General features: G+C 43.4%; 1 protein-coding gene across 6 annotated transcripts in view; it reads left to right on the plus strand.

The window, feature by feature from the left end:
- Positions 1-23,041, plus strand: part of anks1b (ankyrin repeat and sterile alpha motif domain containing 1B) — a 169,154-nt gene that overhangs the window by 94,028 nt on the left and 52,085 nt on the right. For all 6 annotated transcript variants that reach the window (XM_028422409.1, XM_028422381.1, XM_028422373.1 and 3 more), the window contains 2 exons: positions 3,056-3,192; positions 10,269-10,455. In XM_028422409.1, the coding sequence (XP_028278210.1) occupies positions 3,056-3,192; positions 10,269-10,455 (324 nt within the window). The remainder of the gene's footprint in view (positions 1-3,055; positions 3,193-10,268; positions 10,456-23,041) is intronic.

Below are 23,041 nucleotides of genomic sequence, written 5' to 3' on the forward strand. Positions count from 1 at the left end.
TCATACATGCCTGTCTAGAACCGGCCCTGCACACATGTGTTATTTACTGTATATGTACTTCAATATGGATGTTTCCCCTGAGTGATCCCAAGGCAGATCTAAAAGAAGCACACACACACACACACACACACACACACATCTCACATCCATCATCAAAGCCTCAGTGTTGACAGGCTTATTTACTCAACAGGGTAAAACCTCAATCTCTATCTATATTTATCTCTCTGTTGCATCCTTCCTATCGTCTCCCTTTCTCTCATTTTTTCAGTTTTTATTTTATCTATTTACTCCCACATTAAATCATTGATTCTGCTCCAGGCAATTCCTTTATTATCCGTGTGTGTGTGTGTGTGTGCGTGCTCTGTTCTTTCACCATCCTAAAATAATAAAAAATGCATTCACACCCACCACTGTCTGTGTTTTCACAGGCGAGCACACACATGAACATACATGTGATAGATGTAAGAGCATGCTGTGAGGCTGTGTCACTTTGCCTGCAGGACATATGCGTGTCCCTGTGGCTGCAGTTAGACTGTTGAAAATAAAATAAAAATAGGATGGAAGACAGCGGCAAATCCTGAAGGGAGGAGGAGTCGCATACAGCAGCTGCACTGTGGAACTGTTGGAAGTTTTGAGAGCCTGGGTTCTATTATTAAATTATATATATATAACATATAACATATATATAACATATAACATATATATATATATAAAACATATAACATATATAACTGACAATAAAGTAGTGGAAATTTGATTTAAAGCTGTGAAGGCACTGACAGGAGTTATCACTCTGCTTCCCCTCACATGCTGTATTTCCACAAAGGCTGCTCTTATTTACGTTCTGTTATCTGTTGACAATGGAATGACAGAAAATAGTGACTGAGACTTGACCTCACATCTTAACCAGCTGCTTCACTACACACTACAGAAATCCTATATAAATGCAAAGATGTGAAGAAAGTTTCAGACAGCAGATAGCATGTTGAGCTTCTTTAACCCACAAAATCCAGATTTTTTTATGCCATGTTTAGATAGATATTAGATGGTGGAATGGTTCACAAGACCCACAGTTCAGTGTGTATCAGGTTCTGCTGGACTTTGAAACAGGGGAAGCTCACGTTAGGTGAACATTATAGAGTGTATCTTCTTGCAGCCGTTCGTAATGAAGGGAAGTGTTAATTATGACTGGTGTCAACCACAGCCATGCCATAGACCTACAGAAACACACAAGTGATTTACTTGGGGACTGAATTCTACTTTGCTCCGAAGCCGGTGTTTGTTTCTGAATCCCTGACAATCCAAAGGGGTTCAGCCTTTTAGACAGTTCCACCAAGCATCATGCGAAATCCTAGAGTCTTGGCCCCTGGGAAGCCAACTCTTCATTCACCTTCAGAGACACTCAGCTTCCAAGGAAATTATGATTTTCTGCATTTAGCTAATAAACACCAGGTCTTACTGCATTCAAAATAAGAGCGTCAGACATTTGGCGTCAGTGGGATGCAAAACTGTAATGTCAGACAATTAAATGTACATTCAACAGTACATATTTGACCATTTATTGTGTGACGTGTTAGAGGAAGTTCAGCTTCCCTTGGTGGAGTGGTGTGGGTCTCCTCTCTGCTCTGACTGCAGCTGAGACTGCTGCGCGGAGCTGCTGTGAGCGTTGTTCTCTCTCTCTTGTCTGTCACATGTTTTCTTGCTTTGTGGGAATGATTAATATTTCTCCTATTAGGTAACACGATACTGTCATTATAACATCGGCAGCGCCCCCTCATTTTGCCCTGTTTGACATTGTTCTTTTTGAACAGGTGAGGAAAAATTTGTAGGTGTTGTGAAAAATCTCACCAGCTGCCATCAGTCATTAAATCAGATAATCAATGATATGTTTGGTCTCTCTAAACAAGCATGCTGCGCCCAGTGTGTGTGTGCGCAAATGGCAGCTGACATGAAGCCAGTCAGCACCTCTGACAGCAGTATTGTGGAAAAGGTGTGTTTGTCTGCATTTTGTGTGTCTTCCTGTTGATTAAATTGGACGCCTCCCTCCCTCTGAAATTGAATTTGGGCTACTTCAGCACTTCCCTTGTCTTTCTTCTCATCTTCTCTTTCTTTCTCCCTCTCTTCTCAGTTAAATGATCATACACTGGGGAAATTAGCTCTGACACTGCTCTCAGCAACACACACTGTTTACTATGCTGTGTGTGTGTGTGTGTATATGTATGAATTGTAATACACATCAAACCCCACCAGTCACATTTTCTTGTTGTGGTTGAACACACTCCCCTCAACTCCTGATAACACATTTACCAGCTGTGCTATTATGAGCAGCACAAGAGAGGCTGAAGCCTCTTTTTCATTCCTCACATCGGCCCAAATGACACAAAGGAGCATTTCAGTGCCACAATAACTGCTGGTTGGCCTGAGCAGCTTCATAGGAAAGTAGCTGAAAATAATAGGCCAGGTAGATCCACTCATATAAAATATCTGTTCAATTTTCTGATGAAAGAAATGTATCAAATTCACAGTATTTGTAAGACAGATTACACAGCGGACAGGACTTGTGTGTGACCTTCAGCAGGATAATGATGTTTTAATAGGAATGCAGCTAATCCACTGAGCTAATTTTGCTGTGCCAACTAATTAACAAACAAAAAACAAAAAATAAACTTTGTATTTAGATGGTGCAGTGTTCCATCAGCTGCAGCTTCTTCTATTGTGCTACATAGCTTAGCCTCCAAGGCATTGGAACCATTATAGGGCACACTTGGAGCTCTGCATGCTGCCATCCTCTGCCTGTATACACATAAACATACAAATTGTTATGCTAGCTGATTAGCACCACATCACAGCCACTGTCCAAACTGAGTCTGTTTGCCATACCTTGTGTTTAGCACTATGTTAGCATGCTAAAATTAGCGTCCAAACCAACTATATGCTAGCATTGCTTATTTTCAACACATCAACAAGATCTCCCTCTGTCCCCTCTCTCTACAGTACCTGTCTCTCATTCTCCTCTCTCTCTCTCTCTCTCTCTCTCTCTCTCTCTCTCTACAAGGTCACCTGTCCCATGTAACAGTGAGTGAGGGGGAGCCCGGTAACCATGGCAACTGCTCAACAGGCCCTACACCAGACTGCTCGCCCCCTTCCCCTGACACGGCCCTGAAGAACATCGAGAGAGTCATCCGCCCACAGGTGAGTCCACACACACACTAATGAATGTGTTTTTGAGGCACCTGATGCATTATTGAACATCACACCGTCCACACACAAGTACCTGCATCCACCTACACACACACATAATGGTAAACATCTCTGTCTGTCTGTCACCCCCCTCCTTGTGCTTCATCTCCATTCCTCTGTCTGTTTCTGTTGCTCACACTTAGAGTCATTTAGAGTGCAAAAATGTCACGTTGTGTTTGTGCTATAAAACATCACAGCTCGTTAACAAACACCTGCAGAAACCAGACTGACAGCTTCCTGATCAATGCCTGCATTAGGGACAGTAATCAGTTTGGTCCTACATTGTTGGGTGAGTTGTTTTTGTCAGACTGCGTTGTACACAATCCTCTGCAGCCTCCTGCGAGCTCATCCATATAAACCTCCACAGTGGCAAATTGAGGGCAATGAAAGGCTGCAGCTGGGTCCCGCTGAACGGCTGTGAAAGATTGGGTTGTCAATCAATCCACTGGGTCTTCTAACTTCTTTTAAACCACACCAACAACTACACAGCCACCGTGTTTTCCAAAGGAGTAAGAGAGGAAGTAAAGCCCTGAGCTGCATTAAGGTGTTGCTTTACCTTAAAAATGTACCTTAAGTAGACTGCAAAGCCGCTGAGGAATTTTGATAGCTAGCAAGTAGCAGCTAGCTTGTTGGAAGATGGAAAATATGCATGTAAAAAGGAGAATGTTTGCCCCGTGCTGTTACACCACAAAATGGCCAAGGACGCCTGAATGAGTCCCATCTCAACATTGAAGTAACATAGAATCGATTGTCTAACATGGAGGACATGGTGTATAATGTGATCCGGAGGGAGGATCCCTGCACAGGCAGCCTGAAGCTGAGGGGGCCCTCTGCAGAAATGCCTAATGCATGTTTATGTTAAATCAAATAAAATCACAGAATTATGAATATTTCTGAGAAGAAACCTTCTATGGGAAGATATATGTCTTCATGTATTTTATTTTTTCATCAGAACCATTCTCTGCAGAACCATTGTCACTCATCGTGGAGACTTTCTAAAGGAAAACTTTTTTTTGTTTTCAAATGCAACGGCAACCTTATTAGGGATTAATTTAGTCCTCTCACTTGTGTCACTAGGAGAGAGTATCAGACATGCGAGCGCTGTGCCAACATTTCACACCTGGTTAATTAAAGGCAGTTGTTTTCTCAGCGATATGTGTGACACAGTGCAGGAAGAAAAGTAACCAAGTTGACGACTTGTTTAATGTGGAGATTTGTCCAAAAACGGCAATATTCTCAGATCTGTTACTTTACTTCTACCTCTCTGAATGTCCTTCATTCACCTCCTGTCCTTCCCCTCCTCTGCCTCTTCTTCCTCCCCTTTACTTTATCACGGTGGTCTATCTTTAGCATGTTAAATAAAGTGTGTGTAGAGGGATCAGATGCAGTTGCCCAGCGGGCGTCCGCTCAGCTTGAAGCGCACATAATCAAGGAGTTCAATTTGATAGCTCCTAGTTAATTGTCTCGAATTCATTTCATTTCATTTTAGTGCTCTGCGACTGGCTATTTCAGCAGTACACCGTGTACACCCTGCACTCACAGCTGGGTGTATACCAGAGTGTTTTCTGTGGTCTCTTTAAATATTGATGTGGTGCTTATAGGAATCTGGAGGTGTTTTTTCAGGAAATAAGCTTCTAAAATTTCACCGTAGTTCAGAAACAGGATGACTCTTAGTCATATACAGCAGCTGTAATTGTGTGTTTGTATGTTAGCATCTAGCACAGACCACCGTTAAGCATGTACACTGTATATAACTATGGAGGAATCGCCCCTGATGGGTTTCTGAAGATCTATTTTGAGTCCACGTTGGAGTCTACGCCCCTCGTCACATATTGTCCACCTAAACTTTCAGCCATAAACAGCAGAGATTCTCCTCCACTTCCAGTCTTTTTGCAGCATGCAGTGCTCCCTCCCTTTGCTACAAGGCTCCCCCTCGGCGTTTTCAGTAAATAAAAATGTACTATTTTCCTTTTCAAATCCTAGCATGAAAAAGATGTTATTTAGGTCATGGACCGGTGGGACCGCTGAGACTGCTGTGGGATTGACCACAAGCCAGTCAGTGATTAAAAACAACATGTGATCACTTTGTAAAAGCATGTAGAGATCACACAGGCTTGGTGCTTAGCTGTCTTTTGTTCTCCGCTTCTCGACCACGCTGTCAGCTGGACATGTTAGATCTCCACAGGCCTTTTGATCACATCCATGGGCAGATGGGATGTGGAGCAACTGAGGAGATAAAAGATGTAGAAAGAAGAACCGAGATACATGCATCGCATCATGGGGTTATCACATTCATACCCACTGGCTCAGTGTCCCACTTTGCCACTGGAGTGTGAGTGTGTGAGTATGTGACTTAGGCGTGATTTTTATTAACAATTACTTACTTGTCTATGAGAGATTTGTGGACAGAACATATGATGGAACTCGTGTTCGAACCCAGAATCAAGAGCCAGTTGGAAATGTCACAATGTCCAAACCTGAGTGTGTGTGTTTCTTTAAAAGAGAACAGCCTCTCACACACACACAAATGTGGCTGTACAGCGTAGCACACATTCAGATGTACAGTCACACCTGAACAGGTTGTTACATATGTATGAACACCGCAGTGTGATCGGACTGATAGCGTCTCACACACACACTCAGAGTGGAGTGCAGATAATTGAGGCCGGCCGGCTTCTGATGCTGAGGCAGGAAGACAACGTTTTCCCCATTTAAGGTGTGAAAGTCTGCTCTCACAGCTGCTGCATGTCAAACAGCTGCAGTATGAAAGCCCCTGCTCTTGAGCAAGGCACCTACAAATCCCTTTTACCGATGTACTTTTTTGTTTGTTTTTGTGATGTTTTGTTTTGACCAGTACGGATGGAGTGTGCTCAAATGTGTAATTTGAACATCAGTGTGGAGTAATTTTGAAATGACAGTATAATTATAGTAAACAAACAGAAAAGGACTGCCAGCATCTACCAGCCCAAAGATATACTTTTAAACTACCCTGCTGGACCCTGCTGGGTATCATTAGAAACCTGTTACAAGCAGTAAAAGGCAGCTGTCACAACCACGAGGAGGACAAGAGAGAACACCTCAGCTTTAAAAAAGAGTCTCAAATTTAAAGAACCTGGAGCAGAATTTAACAACTCTTGTAAAGTCTCCTTCATAAAGCTTGTATAGGTGAATAAAAATTGAGCTTTAAAGGAGCACTTAGTTTGTTGTTTCTGTCAAAACCAAAACTTTTATATCAACATAAAGTGGAGACATGACTTATGGATTCAATCTACTACTCCACCAATGAGGAGAAGGCACTGGAAGCTAGCACCGAGCTCTGCTGTTAGGTCTGCAGTTTATTGTCCAGGGAGCCAACACTGGAGAGCAGAGTGCCAGCTAGTGTTTGTGGCTCTGTGCTTATAGTCCAGCAGATTGTTGGTTGTTGAATGATTTGTTCGCTTGCTTGTTCACTGGTTGCTTTGGTGTCCATGAGAAAACACTAAGCTAGTTAGCATGCTAACCTCCTTGGATTACAGTGCAGCACAATATAAAGACGTCTTTGGCACACCTGTTGACCTTTGTTTTAAACATAAAAACACAATAAAAAAGGCCTCTTGAAGCAGAAGCAAGAAATAATTGATTAACCAAGCAAATAATGTAGAGATCAGATTAATTGTTTGGTATATAAATTAAAGTCATTAGATACTCTTTTATCAATATGTCTGCATATTTTGTGGATTTTTTTAAGCAGAATTTTTCCACATTCCTCAATAAGCACACACACACACATCACTAATCACTTTGACATTTAGAGCTCATTAATCTGTTCACACTCATTAATCAGTTAGCTGCTGAGGTTGTGTTTGTGCTTCATGATCCCTCTCGCCGTGTAGCTCCAGTCGGTTAATCTTCCAGGAAATGTGCGAGTGTCTGTGTGTAATTACAGTTGGAGTCTGCTTTACATTTCTATGGTTGTAAAAGCTGGTAAATTGGTGGGTATAGGTCACATTGCAGTGTGTGTGTGTGAGATCATGTGTATGCAAACACCATCAAGTGCAGCAAAGGCAGATCAGTTTACTTTCACTTGTAGGCGACTCACTGCTCTCCACATTTGAAGCTGCACGGACAACAAGAAGACCTGTGTGTGTGTGTGTGTGTGTGTGAGAGTGTGTGTTGTGTGTGTGTGTGTGTGTGTGTGATTGTGTGTTGTGTGTGTGATTAGAGGTTTGCTTTTCAATCTAGTGGCTCCAGAAGAGACGCGTGGGTCATACACTGCTAATTGTAGTGATGCTAACGTTAAAAGCTCTCCAGTGGGAGTTTCCCACCTGTTTCATTTCAATAGGTCGTGCAGTTCAAATGTCAAGAGGACTGCAAGCCTCCACTGCCCTCTGCTCTGCAATTAGGGTTAGTGTGTGGGGCTATAGATTTAGTTAAGAATTGGAATTTAGCATGCTCTTATATTTCCTCACACATCATTTACAACACTCATCCAGCGGATCGTCATACAGGTGGGTTGTTGGATGATGTCTTTGCTGTTGCGGTGTTTGATGAGGATAGAAGTTGAGCTAAGAAGCCAACAACAACAACAAAAAGCCCAACCACACAGGAGAGCCTTCATTTTACTCATGTTTCACATTTAGTATGATTTGGAAGAACTGGGTGGGAGAAAACAGGACAGCGGCTGCACTAAATGAGTCTGTTTTGGGGTAAAAAAAAAGTTTGGATGTTTTCTGCTTTTATTATTTTGAACTCTCTTGGTGCTTCTCTCCCTCTGCAGTCTGAGGCGTTGTCTGCTCGACTCTTCTGAGCATTTTGCCTTGAGTTTGTGTGTTTACATCTTCCTGTGAATGTGCGAGGCAAATAAAATAAAGGCAGGATGAGAGTAGACACAGACTACTGAAGACATGCTACGCTCCATCTCCAGCATCATTAAGCTGAAGCTAATGTTAACAGAACAGAAGAATATCAATTAGAACCAGCACCATTATAATAATTACTTTTCAGTCCCCCTGCGCATGTTGAATTGCTGCTGACAGCCAGGAAAGACGCTTAATGGAAGCAGCAACGCTTTTGAATAAATAAGCCTCCATCTTTGGAGTTAGTGAATTTAAATCACCTTCTGTATGTCTAAAAAAGTGTGTAAACATTAAAATAAGCCAGTCAAAACTTACTTCTTGCTGTGCCATAAACGTATCAATCACTACAGATAAACACTGATCAGGTTTCTTCCATCAGTACTACATAACAGCTCAGTTTCAGGAGCTGACACCTGTTTTCTCTCTGATAGGTGTGTCGTTTATTAGCACTCAGACACATTAGTGATGTGTTAAATGGCATGTTTTCCTCCAGGGATGCTGCTGCAGGCGGGGAGTAACTGTTCCTCCTGAAGTTCTGTCAGGCATGGAGGACCTGCCTGCCTCTGTGTGTGTGTGTGTGCGAGCTCATTAATCCCCTTCCAAACGGCCATGACATGTTCATTAGCCTGCTGCCTGTTTGCATTGTTAATGCTACGCCTCAGCTGCAGATATGGCATGTGTGTAGCTTTGTGGTACGTGTCAACGAAATTAAGTGTGTTTGTGTTGTGTGCAGTCACAAGTCTAAAGAGAGGACGCCTTCAGCTGTTAGGAAGAGATGAATACACAGAGAAGAGGCAGCGATAAGTACGTTAATAAAGAGATGTTTTAACAACCAATGTTTGTGCTGTTTATCCTGCGGCCAAATAAGCAGCACAGATTTTTGCAGGCGGATTTAATAATAAATGAAATCATTTTTTTATTTGTGCCTCTTGTGTAACTCTCTCAAAGTCCAGCAAAAAGACTCATTTGACAGCTTTCTCTCTCTCTCTGGGTTTGATCCCCTGTTGGGCTCATACATCATTGTCCTTATTCCCTGTGGCCCCTCTGGGCTGCTGTGATCTTGTCTGCTTGATGCATTGGTCCTTTAAACATCTCTGGTCTCTGCTGCAGTGTTATTCCCCAGCAGCTGATCCTATGCTGCTGTAGCTGTGACGTATAGTCGGCTGTGTTGAGGTGGATTCAGACTATTTATCCAGTATCGAGTGTGTGTGTGTGTGTGTGTGTGTGTGTGTGGATTCAGACTATTTATCCAGTATCGAGTGTGTGTGTGTGTGTGTGTGTGTGTGTGTGTGTGTGTGTGTGTGTGTGTGTGTGTGTGTGTGTGTGTGCGCGCAAATACCTTTATAGATTTTGCCATAAACAACTGAACAGCTGCAGCTTTAACTGTGTGTTCAAGTTCAGCTGATCTGAGTCGCTCCTCTGTGATGTTGCTTAACAAATAAGTTGGAGATAAAAACATCTGTGGCGTCTTCGTGTCTCCTCTCCGAGCTTCGTTTTCTTCCCTTATTCCAGGCTTTGTTCTAACTTTCTTTGTTTCCTCTTGCGTTTGTTTTCACTCATTGTGTCTTTCACCTTTTCTCCCAGCCAATTTCATTCTCACCTCTATCTATTAATCAATTTATTTCCTGCATCTTTTTTCTCTCATGTTTTTCATCTCAGTTGAGTCGATCTGACAGTTTTTTCAAAGTCCATTCTGAACACACCATGCATGGAAAAAGAGCATCCACTCCTCCTCCTGCCCCTGCTTTCATTTTCTTTCACACTCAGAAGGTCTCATGAAGGTTGTCCTGTTGTGCGTCTGTCCTTCAGTATTTGTGGATTTTTGTGTCGATCCTCTCCGTCCTCTCTGAGTTGCCAGCAGGGCTTTGAGTGCCTGAGCTTCTTCTGAAGCAGAGCAGCAGGTTGTGGAGAGCTGCCTCATTATGTAAGTGTTTACCAGATGCCAGTTTAGACTTTCACTTGTCCTCTGCCTCACTGTATCCCTCACACTAAGCAGTCATTACGGCTGTCTCTCGCTCTGTGTCTGTGTGTCTCACTCCGTCCATCTGTTTTTATTTGTTGTGTATATTATATGTGACACACAAGCTAAGGTGTCAGAATACAGTATGAAAATTCTTATATGTAAGTAGTCCAAAAAACAATATCATCGTGTCTTTACCTCTTCCTCTTCTCCTCTTCCTCTCTTGCTTTCAGCCAAAGCAGCGCACCTCTCTGTCCTCCTCCCTGGATGTCCAGAGGCCGGTCAACCACAGCTGCGAGCCCAGTGAGGTAAGCTCGTCCCTGGGCTACGCCAGCTTCAGCACCAGTCCCCCGGCAAGCCCTCCGCTCAGCCCCAACCAGGAGGACTCTGCGGGCTCCAACGACGACTGCCAGCTCACAGGTAGGACTCACGAATCAGCTCTGAAACTAAGAACATTTTTTTTTATTATTATTTAACCAGGTAAAACACCCATTGAGATCCAGATCTCATTTACAAGGGTGACCTGGCCAAGTGGTCAGCAGCACACGTCAAGAACATTAGAACAACATTTTAAAGTTGGTAAACAAGATGAAGACAGTTATCCGAGCAGTAAAAATAAGTGCAGCAGTAGAAAGATATTTTAAAAACACAGGCACTGATGAATGGATGCTTTTTGCCTAATGTGTAATAAAGAATTAAAAATTTTAAATGAGATAAGCTCAGAAATTTTTAAATCAGTTTGGAGGGTATTCCAGGGGCAGAGTAGCTAAAGGCCCGCTTTCCTAGCTCAGTCCGCACATGAGGGACCTGTAGGTGGTATATGCCACTGGAGCGTAGGGCATAGTGGCTGGTAGTTCGCTGGAGAAGAGTACACAGATAAGGTGGAGCCAAACCAAGGAGGGTCTTATAGACCAATGCCATCCAGTGGGTGTGCCTCCTTGTGCTCAGGGAAGGCCACTCAGCTTTGGCATACAGTTCACAGTGGTGGGTGAGGCGGGTACAGCCAGTCACAAACCTCAAGGCACAGTGATAAACAGTGTTCAAGGACTGGAGGCATTTGGACGACGCAGTCATGTATACAACATCACCATAGTCAATCAGTGGTAAAAAGGTTGCCGATACCAGAAGTCTACGGGAAGTCTCTAAGAGAAAAACAACATTCGTTCCGAAAATAAAACCCAAGTTTCACCTTCAGTTTGTGGACTAAGTTTGAAATATGTGGTTTGAATGACAGCTCTGAGTCAAGTAAGAATCCAAGATATTTATAGCTGGTGACCAGTTCAATGTGTTTTCCTTGGAGTGTTGTTATTACCTTGTTATCCTAGTTATCCTGTCCTTTTTTATTACCGGCAAGTTATCCTGAGAATGCCATCACTTTTGTTTTCTCTGCATTTAAAACCAAGTTCAGAGATTGCAGATGTAATTGAACAGTGTTACTGCTCCAAGTGAGAGTAAGTGTCATGTATATTAATTAGCTGAGGACATAGTGGAATGCTTGTATCACTACTCAGTAATGCATAAAGCACAAATTTACTCTGAAATCCAGTATATTGAAAGCCTGTACCGGTGCTTGTTGGGACCTGTGGGGCGTTACTCTGTGCAGGTCCGTTTGTCACAGTGTTGCCTTGGTGCTTCTGTTGTTTAAACCTCTTCAGCCTGGAGACTAAATGAAACTTAAACCCTTTGCCTTGGGTCCCAGCACATTGAAACCATATTCCTGCTGCTGTCATTTTTGAGGCGGAGGGTCTCAGAGGCTACAAGAGATCTCAGGAAGAGACAGGACTCTGGACTCAGCTGGGCTGAGGAAGTTAGACAGAGAGCAGCGTGGAAGCTGGTTCTGAGTGACAGGGAGCTAATTAATGCTACAGTGGTTTTTCTACTGCTGGAGCTCTGTGGTGCAGATGTTTACAGGAACAGAGAGGGGTTTAAAATGCCAGTTTAATAACATCAAAGCCCTGTTGTGGGTCCTTTTTATCCCTTCAAACCAGCCCTGAAAGAGGGTAAAGTTCCATCATGTACAAAACCAAAAACTCGCCCCTTAGCTCCTCCAGTAAAAAAACTAATTCCAGTGGTGCAGCTTAGTGGCAGAGCCTGGCCTGCCCTACCCAACCAGGTCTCTGGTCTAAAATCCCCCCTAAAAAAAAAAAAAGCTCTAAATATTCCACATCTAAAGTGTTGGGCTGCAGGCATATTTTTAGAGAGGAATGTGTTACTACTGAATAAATAATATTAAAATTAGTTTTCCTCACACAGGCTTTATGAGGTGGGATCTTGTAGATGAAACTGCATATTCTCTCAAAAATGCTGTGTTAGTCCTGTGGGGAGTCCCTGTTACTGTCATAGTAGATGAAAAACTGTTCATTTCTAATGAGCTTTCTAATGAGACTGAGGCCAGTCTGCACAGACACTTTTATTTATATATATATATATATATATATATATATATATATATATATATATATATATATATATACTTTTCTGTTTTTGTGGATATATATATATATCCACAAAACAGAAAAGTAACATCAGTACTAAATAATGCAAACATGCTCATTAACCACATTTTTATTGTGATTGCTTTTTGAGAACCTCCTGTATGTGAACCATCGGTTTGCCGCCTGACCTTAATTTCCTTTTTGTCCTTTCCTAGTCACTGGCTTGTGTTACCATAGTGATGAGATTTCTTGTTGTCATGGCGAAGCTGTGGCCTTGGTGATTGTTAGCTGGTGACGTGGTTGTTGATACTTCCTTCTCTCACCTGGGTTTCAGTCCAACTGTCCATCACACCCGCTGCTATCAGACACCGAGAGAAGAGGCAAGGCAGTGGAAGTGGAGCTGGCAGGAGTGTGAGTGTGTGTGAGTGTGTGTGTGTGCGTGTGTATGTGTGTGTTTCATCCTGGAGCAGTTCAGAGGCCCAGCTAGACTTTGATCTGTGTAGAGCCTCAAATGAAAAACACATTCATTATCAATCCACAGGTGCACACACACACACAGAAAAACTGAATGAGACATCTTCATCTGCTATTCCTATTGAAGCACTGCAGTGGTATTTATGTAGCACAAGTGTGCCATTTCCCTATTGAAGCTACATAATGAGCCTTGTGCTGACACTGATGTCTGATTGATGACAAAGACTGAGGAGCAGTTATTGATCAGAGTGATGAAATCTTTCCTTTAACTTACTGCACACTGTGCAGTTTTATGTAAATATATTTAAAACAGATAATCTGTGCAGTCAGAATTCATAACATTAATGGTGTGTAAATGTTTTTGATTATTCCATCACCGAAGAGCTTCTCCATTGATCCTTTAGTAACTGTACATGTAGCTGTAAGCTTAGCATAAGAACTAGCTAGCCTGGCTGCCTGTGAAACTACCTGCCAATATTGACTGAGGAAAATAATAGAATTAAATTAGTGCAATAACTCAGTGTTTTTGTCATCATATTTACTCGTCTTGCTGCGAAAAGAGCAAATTTCCCACATTCATACAGTTTCCTTTAAAGCTTAGTGGTATTGATCGCTTGGACAGTGATGCTGTGAGATTGTGGATGAAATAGCAAAAAGAGGAGCACCAGAACAAAAGTGCAAAACATTGAGTGTATCAGCCAGGAAGTGCCGTGTTATAACCCCTATGATAGGTCATTGGACCTGGGAAGGGATGCTGATTTTTTCACTAAAGCCAAAAGCCAGATGTTAGCAGATATTTTGTTCTGTATGAAAGGGGCTTTTGATCCCATTCTGAAAACACTAAAAAATTAAAGCTGCAAGCAGCATTGCGGGCCCTCGCGCACCTTGCGATCCGCGGGGTCATCGCAGTCTTCTCTCCTATGCTCTCGTCTCCTATACTCTCCTGTCCTATGCTCTCCTCCTCTCATTTCCACAGATATACAACGAACACGTTTACAAACAAACTTTCCTGCTACCAGTAGGTGGCGCTATGACCATATCATCCTATTAGCATATATATCTGTTCACACTCAGGTCCATAGCAGTACTGTAAGATTTTGTCCACATTGCATAAAGTATATGGGTAGTACTGCAGAAAACACAGCAAGTTCCTTTGTAATGGCGAATGGTCAACTTTGAGGCCACTCCCCTGCCACATGGTAATACTTTTGAAAGAGTTTTGGAATGCGTCTATTCCCTATGGTGTCCTGAGTGGACACAGTGAATTTCAGCTCAATTGCATAAAGTATGCGAGGCGTGAAAAGTTTTGAAGCAGGGTCACAAATTGGCACAAAATGGCCACAAAAGTCAAAATGGCGGACTTCCTGTTGGGTTTGGAGGGGGGGTCCAAGAGACTTTTTTGTGCGTCTTGGGGTGATACACATGTGTGCTAATTTTCATGATCCTGTGTCAAACTGGCCAGAGGGGCTACGCGTTAGGACAAAAAATACAGGGAGTTCCTTTGTAATGGCGAATGGTCAACTTTGAGGCCACGCCCCCACCACACTGTAATACTTTTGTAAGAGTTTTGGAATGCGTCTATTCCCTGTGGTGTCCTGAGTGGACACAGTGAATTTCAGCTCAATTGCATGAAGTATGTGAGGCGTGAAAAGTTTTGAAGCAGGGTCACAAATAGGCAAAAAATGGCCACAAAAGTCAAAATGGTGGACTTCCTGTTGGGTTTGGAGGGGGGGTCCAAGAGACTTTTTTGTGCGTCTTGGGGTGATACACATGTGTGCTAATTCTCATGATCCTGTGTCAAACTGGCCAGCGGGGCTACGCATTAGGGCAATAAATACAGTGAGTTCCTTTGTAATGGCGAATGGTCAACTTTGAGGCCACGCCCCCGCCACACCGTCAGACTTTTGTAAGAGTTTTTGAATGCGTCTATTCCCTATGGTGTCCTGAGTGGACACAGTGAGTTTTAGCTCATTTGGATGAAGTATGCGAGGCGTGAAAAGTTTTGTAGGAGGGTCACAAATCGCCAAAAATTAACAGAAATTTCAAAATTGCGGACTTCCTGTTGGGTTTGGAGGGGGGGTCCAAGAGACTTTTTTGTGCATCTTGGGGTGATACACATGTGTACCAATTTTCATGACCCTACTCAAAACAGGCCAGGGGGGCAGGCAGAAAAACCTATGAAAACACAACATTTTGTGTAGCCAGTAGGTGGCGCTCTGTCAAAGCCTCAATATTGTTGTATAGATGTGTTTAGGGTCAGACTCTGATCATACATGTGACATTTCGTACAGATCGGACAGAAAACGAAGAAGTTATAGAGACTTTCTGTGTCCTCAGAAATGGTCAAACTTTGAGGCCACGCCCCGGCCACACCGTCAGACTTTTGTAAGAGTTTTGGAATGCGTCTATTCCCTATGGTGTCCTAAGTGGACACGGCGAATTTCAGCTCAATCCGTTGAAGTATGCGAGGCGTGAAAAGTTTGGCAGCAGGGTCACACATCGCCAAAAATGGCCACAAACCTTCAAATGGCGGACTTCCTGTTGGGTTTGGAGGGGGGGTCCAAGAGACTTTTTTGTGCGTCTTGAGGTGATACATATGTGTGCCAATTTTCATAATCCTGTGTCAAACCGGCCAGAGGGGCTACGCGTTGGGGGCGCTATAGAGCCATTTTTATATGTGCATTTCAAAAGTCAGCAAATTTCAAAATTTTTCGGGCGAATGAATTTTTCTACCAAGTTTGGTGAGTTTTTGGGCATGTTAAAGCCTCCAAAAATGCGATCTCGGAGGGGGAAAAAAAAAAAAAAAAAAAAAAAAAAAATTAAAGCTGCAAGCAGCATTGCGGGCCCTCGCGCACCTTGCGATCCGCGGGGTCATCGCAGTCTTCTCTCCTATGCTCTCGTCTCCTATACTCTCCTGTGCTATGCTCTCCTCCTCTCATTTCCACAGATATACAACAAACACATGTTTACAACCAAACTTTCCTGCTACCAGTAGGTGGCGCTATGACCGTATCATCCTATTAGCATATATATCTGTTTAGACTCGGCTCCATGGCAGTACTGTAAGACTTTGTCCACATTGCATAAAGTATATGGGTAGTACTGCATAAAACACAGCGAGTTCCTTTGTAATGGCGAATGGTCAACTTTGAGGCCACTCCCCCACCACACGGTAATACTTTTGAAAGAGTTTTGGAATGCGTCTATTCCCTATGGTGTCCTGAGTGGACACAGTGAATTTCAGCTCAATTGCATGAAGTATGCGAGGTGTGAAAAGTTTTGAAGCAGGGTCACAAATAGGCACAAAATGGCCACAAAAGTCAAAATGGCGGACTTCCTGTTGGGTTTGGAGGGGGGGTCCAAGAGACTTTTTTGTGCGTCTTGGGGTGATACACATGTGTGCTAATTTTCATGATCCTGTGTCAAACTGGCCAGCGGGGCTACGCGTTAGGGCAAAAAATACAGGGAGTTCCTTTGTAATGGCGAATGGTCAACTTCGAGGCCACGCCCCCGCCACACCGTCAGACTTTTGTAAGAGTTTTGGAATGCGTCTATTCCCTATGGTGTCCTAAGTGGACACAGTGAGTTTTAGCTCATTTGGATGAAGTATGCGAGGCATGAAAAGTTTTGTAGGAGGGTCACAAATCGCCAAAAATTAACAGAAATTTCAAAATTGCGGACTTCCTGTTGGGTTTGGAGGGGGGGTCCAAGAGACTTTTTTGTGCATCTTGGGGTGATACACATGTGTACCAATTTTCATGCCCCTACGCAAAACAGGCCAGGGGGGCAGGCAGAAAAACCTATGAAAACACAACATTTTGTGTAGCCAGTAGGTGGCGCTCTGTCAAAGCCTCAATATTGTTGTATAGATGTGTTTAGGGTCAGACTCTGATCATACATGTGACATTTCGTACAGATCGGACAGAAAACGAAGAAGATATAGAGACTTTCTGTGTCCTCAGAAATGGTCAAACTTTGAGGCCATGCCCCGGCCACACCGTCAGACTTTTGTAAGAGTTTTGGAATGCGTCTATTCCCTATGGTGTCCTGAGTGGACACGGCGAATTTCAGCTCAATCCGTTGAAGTATGCGAGGCGTGAAAAGTTTGGCAGCAGGGTCACACATCGCCAAAAATGGCCACAAACCTTCAAATGGCGGACTTCCTGTTGGGTTTGGAGGGGGGGTCCAAGAGACTTTTTTGTGCGTCTTGAGGTGATACATATGTGTGCCAATTTTCATAATCCTGTGTCAAACCGGCCAGAGGGGCTACGCGTTGGGGGCGCTATAGAGCCATTTTTATATGTGCATTTCAAAAGTTAGCAAATTTCAAAATTTTTCGGGCGAATGAATTTTTCTACCAAGTTTGGTGAGTTTTTGGGCATGTTAAGGCCTCCAAAAATGCGATCTCGGAGGGGGAAAAAAAAAAAAAAAAAAAAAAAAAAAAAAAAAAAAATAATAATCCTAAGGGTTTCAATAGGGCTCTTGCACCATTCGGTGCTCGGGCCCTAATTAAAGCTGCAAGCAGCATTGCGGGCCCTCGCGCATCTTGCGATCCGCGGGGTCATCGCAGTCTTCTCTCCTATGCTCTCATCTCCTATACTGTCCTGTGCTATGCTCTCCTCCTCTCATTTCCACAGATATACAACAAACACATGTGTACAACCAAACTTTCCTGCTACCAGTAGGTGGCGCTATGACCGTATCATCCTATTAGCATATATATCTGTTTAGACTCGGCTCCATGGCAGTACTGTAAGATTTTGTCCACATTGCATAAAGTATATGGGTAGTACTGCATAAAATACAGCGAGTTCCTTTGTAATGGCGAATGGTCAACTTTGAGGCCACTCCCCCACCACACGGTAATACTTTTGAAAGAGTTTTGGAATGCGTCTATTCCCTATGGTGTCCTGAGTGGACACAGTGAATTTCAGCTCAATTGCATGAAGTATGCGAGGCGTGAAAAGTTTTGAAGCAGGGTCACAAATAGGCAAAAAATGGCCACAAAAGTCAAAATGGCGGACTTCCTGTTGGGTTTGGAGGGGGGGTCCAAGAGAGTTTTTTGTGCGTCTTGGGGTGATACACATGTGTGCTAATTCTCATGATCCTGTGTCAAACTGGCCAGCGGGGCTACGCATTAGGGCAATAAATACAGTGAGTTCCTTTGTAATGGCGAATGGTCAAGTTTGAGGCCACGCCCCCGCCACACCGTCAGACTTTTGTAAGAGTTTTTGAATGCGTCTATTCCCTATGGTGTCCTGAGTAGACACAGTGAGTTTTAGCTCATTTGGAGGAAGTATGCGAGGCGTGAAAAGTTTTGTAGGAGGGTCACAAATCGCCAAAAATTAACAGAAATTTCAAAATTGCGGACTTCCTGTTGGGTTTGGAGGGGGGGTCCAAGAGACTTTTTTGTGCATCTTGGGGTGATACACATGTGTACCAATTTTCATGACCCTACTCAAAACAGGCCAGGGGGGCAGGCAGAAAAACCTATGAAAACACAACATTTTGTGTAGCCAGTAGGTGGCGCTCTGTCAAAGCCTCAATATTGTTGTATAGATGTGTTTCGGGTCAGACTCTGATCATACATGTGACATTTCGTACAGATCGGACAGAAAACGAAGAAGTTATAGAGACTTTCTGTGTCCTCAGAAATGGTCAAACTTTGAGGCCACGCCCCGGCCACACCGTCAGACTTTTGTAAGAGTTTTGGAATGCGTCTATTCCCTATGGTGTCCTGAGTGGACACGGCGAATTTCAGCTCAATCCGTTGAAGTATGCGAGGCGTGAAAAGTTTGGCAGCAGGGTCACACATCGCCAAAAATGGCCACAAACCTTCAAATGGCGGACTTCCTGTTGGGTTTGGAGGGGGGGTCCAAGAGACTTTTTTGTGCGTCTTGAGGTGATACATATGTGTGCCAATTTTCATAATCCTGTGTCAAACCGGCCAGAGGGGCTACGCGTTGGGGGCGCTATAGAGTCATTTTTGTATGTGCATTTCAAAAGTCAGCAAATTTCAAAATTTTTCGGGCGAATGAATTTTTCTACCAAGTTTGGTGAGTTTTTGGGCATGTTAAGGCCTCCAAAAATGCGATCTCGGAGGGGGAAAAAAAAAAAAAAAAAAAAATAATAATCCTAAGGGTTTCAATAGGGCTCTTGCACCATTCGGTGCTCGGGCCCTAAATACAGACTGCAAGTAGAGGAAACATTGTCCACTTGTAATGAATGTGTAATCATTACACTGTACAACAGCACTTTCCAGATACAGCCAATATTCTAAATATATGCTCTCTCTCTCTCTCTCTGCTGTCTCTTTAAGTGTCTCTCGCTCGCTCTCCTTGCCTGAAGTTCCAACACTAGAATAGATTGGCACCCATTTTTTTTCCCATTTAATTTTTTTCTCTATTTTATTTCCCTCCTCCGTCTTCCTCTGCTACTCCGCTCATCCCTCCTGCTCTCTCTACTTATTAGCTTTATAAGGCCCATTGTGGGGTTGCTATGGTAACAAGTGGCTTACAGAGAGAGAGAGGATGAGCGAGAGAGAGAGTGTATAGATGTATGTGGGTACAGAAGGCAAAGAGTCACAGAATTCAAAGGATGCCAGTGAAATAAAAAAGAGTGGGTGAGCGGGGCGATCAAGAACCAAAATCAGGAAAATGGAGAAAATGAAGTGATATTTTAGGGAGGGGGGGGGTTGAGAAATGAGAACAAGAAAGTAAAAGGGAACACTCCATAAAAGGTATTTCCTTCCTTCCACTTCCACATCTGCCTCTTCTGTTTGCATTCATTTTTGTCCTTAAAAATCCTGACATTGATCTAACAACCCCCCCCCCCCAACACCATCACCACCAGACCACACAGCTACCTGCGTGGGCAGCTGGACACAAAGCAGCACTATTTATAACCCCGTCCATCACCACGTTCGACTGTCGTCCGACGTAATGCAAAGCTTTATGTAGTGCTGGCCATCACTGGAGAAGATATTCCCTCAGTGCAGAGTGCCAAGTGCAATGCAGTGTTAATGCAGAAGCAGCGCAACCGTCGGCACAGTTGTCTTCCATGAATAATGCAGTGCCCCCTGCGACAAGTCAGTAACAAACAGGCACAAATCTGCAGGTCTCTGTTTATTCATCTGGAAGCTGTTTAGTTCTGGAAAACTTCAAAGCTCGTTATTTTAATGCCATTTAAATGCAAATTTCAGTTTGTTTCAGTCTGTGTTTTTAACAGTTAGTCGTCATGACATTTAGAGCTGCAGTGATTATAATAATGTGTTATTAAAGGCTCAGGTGAGTCATATATTGTTAAAGGGGGGGGTCACTCAGCAACTGTTTCTCCTCTGCTGGAATATTTTAGCACCCTTCAGCTCTTTGTTTTGGTTTCACAACTCACAGTTCCACTGCTTTGATTTGCTCCCTCAGCTTTTGTCATTATTTGTCATTAGCATCGTTACCAGCTGAACAAAACTCTGTACATGTCACCCATGAGCAGTGATGGAGGAAGTACTGAAGCTTGGTACTCAAGTAAAAGTGCATTACCCAGCAAAATATATACTTAAGTAAAAGTAGAAGTGCATCAACAATTCTACTTAAGTACTTACTTTTAAATGTACTTAAAGTATTAAAAGTAAGAGTACTCATGCAATATATACTATTGATTTCCATTGCAAAGGATATCTGAACAGGTTAAAATAATCAAAGAAATCATCTTAAAATTAAAATGGACAATGTGTAGTTAATACATTTTTAGTCCAGAAGCAGCTATGAACAGGTCTGTGTGTCATGAGGCAGGTTGTGGGCATGAAGTGAACAGAGAGGCTGCTAATAAAAAAACAGGCATTCAGCATTTTTACTGTGTCAGTATTCCTGCTGTAGATTAATGTTATGATTCATGTTAATCAGACATTAATGGATGGACTTGTGTTAGCAGACAGTAGCTAACTGAGCCAGAGCACCGGCATCATGACTGGGGCTCATTAAAGAAACACAGCTGGCAGCGTGACACCACCTCCATGCAGAGTCTGACCTCATATCAGTCCAGCACTGTGTTCATCAAATGTAACAAGTAACTACAAACACTGTAGAAATGTAGTGGAGTAGAAAGTACAGGTAACAGCTGCAAAATGTAATGGAGTAAAAGTATAAAGTATGCACTGTTATTTTTACTTAAGTAAAAAAATACTTAAAAATTACTTAAGTACAGAAACAAAGTACAAATACTTAGTTACTTTCCACCACTGCCCATGAGAGCGTTTATGTGGAGCTTCTGACCCTCAAATCTGATCAACAAGTTTTGTTCAGCGGTGTTTAGGCTGTGTGTGTGTCCATAAGAGTTTTAGTGTCTTTATTCGGACAGGGAAATTCTCCTGAGGCATTTTTGTCAAAGAGATTTGGTTTTTACAATGCAAACAGCCACTAATGGAGCCGAGTGATCGATGATCTCCATCAGTTAATGAGCTGTAAATGGCAAAGCGATCAGCTGCTCTCTGTGTGTGTCTGAGTGCAGCACTCGCTGTGTGTTTACTTGAAGGACTGAAGTGCATTAGACCTCCACTGCTTCAGTCCCATCCTTTGCTGTGGCTCATCGGTGAAGCCATTTTTCACTGGATTCTTTACATGTATATTTTTAATGTAACGTTTGAAGCATGCACACAATGTTTTTGCACTCAAGCAAAATAGCTGCAGTGCCTTCTGGAGACTTGTTCTCTCCACTTATGTAAAATGACAGCAATGTTCCCCGCTGTTCTCTCCAGGTTGAATGTGTGCCCCCAGTTGTGTAGCAGAAGGCAGATGTGACAAAATTATAGCTCTCCTTTTCACTCAGCGGTGAGAGAGGACCAATCACGGATAAAAGCTTTTAAGACAATGGTAGGTGGAGGAGGGAGAATGTGGAGAAAATATATTTATATAAGGTAGATACAAAGCCATGCAGTATGACTATAACTCAGAGTTTGATGGAGACGTGTTACACACTCACAGTCGTATCAGACTCTCCTGCCTTTGGACATTAGCGGTCTCAGGTGTAGAGTGTCCTCTCCAAATTGTTCCGCCCTCAGAGATGTAGCTCTAATTAACAGCACGGTTTCATTAATGAGCAGGACGGTCTGATCACAGGTTCTCTGTGCTTGTTTCATTTGGTTTTCACCTCAGGCAGTTTGCAGCTAATGAGACAAGTTGAGGACATGCATGAGTGCTGTGGGTTGGATTTAGCATTCAAGACACTGAAACATCTCAGTTGATCTCGGTTGATGGACGGCTGAATGCTATGGACTCTAAAGGTCTCCTGACTTTTATGTAGTCCTCACAAGGGGAGACGACGGTAGTGGTTCAGGGTGTTAACACTGGCAGTGTTTACGTGGCGGTGTTCATGTCGGTAAGTGCATGTACCATCTGTTAATAAGAAGAATCGTCGGCCAGCACAGAAACAGCTTGTTGCAGATGGAGGAGAGTCTGCCTGATCTAAACTGTGATGATCCGGGACAGGTCGCCAGTCTATCGCAGGGCCACACAGTCGCAAGCATCCACTCACACTCACACCTGCAGCCACGTAAGAACCCCCAGTTAACACAACATGCAGGTCTTTGGTATGTTGTTTTCTCCATCCATCCATTTTCTTCCTCTTATCCGGGGTCGGGTTGCGGGGTCAGCAGTCTAAGCAGGGACACTTCCTCCAGCTCTTCTGGGGGAATCCCGAGGCGTTCCCAGGCCAGCCGAGAGACATAGTCTCTCCACCGTGTTCTGGGTTTTCCCCGGGGTCTCCTCCCAGTGGAACATGCCCGGAACACCTCCCCAGGGAGGCGTCCAGGAGGTTGGCTCCTCTCGATGTGGAGGAGCAGCGGCTCTACTCCAAGCTCCTCTCAGGTGACCGAGCGCCCTATCTCTAAGGGAGTTCCCAGCCACCCTTCGAAGGAAACTCATTTCAGCCGCTTGTATTCGCGAGCTGATTCTTTCAGTCACTACCCAGAGCTCATGACCCAGAGCGAGAGCCTCGTCTTTCGGCTCAGCTCCTTCTTCACCACGACAGACCGGTACAGCGACCGCATTACGGCAGAGGCTGTGGATTGGGTGTTGTTTTCCAGAGGTTTTTCATATTATGAGATA

The sequence above is a fragment of the Parambassis ranga genome, chromosome 2 (genome assembly GCF_900634625.1).
Source record: "Parambassis ranga chromosome 2, fParRan2.1, whole genome shotgun sequence".
NCBI classification, from domain to species: Eukaryota; Metazoa; Chordata; class Actinopteri; family Ambassidae; genus Parambassis; species Parambassis ranga.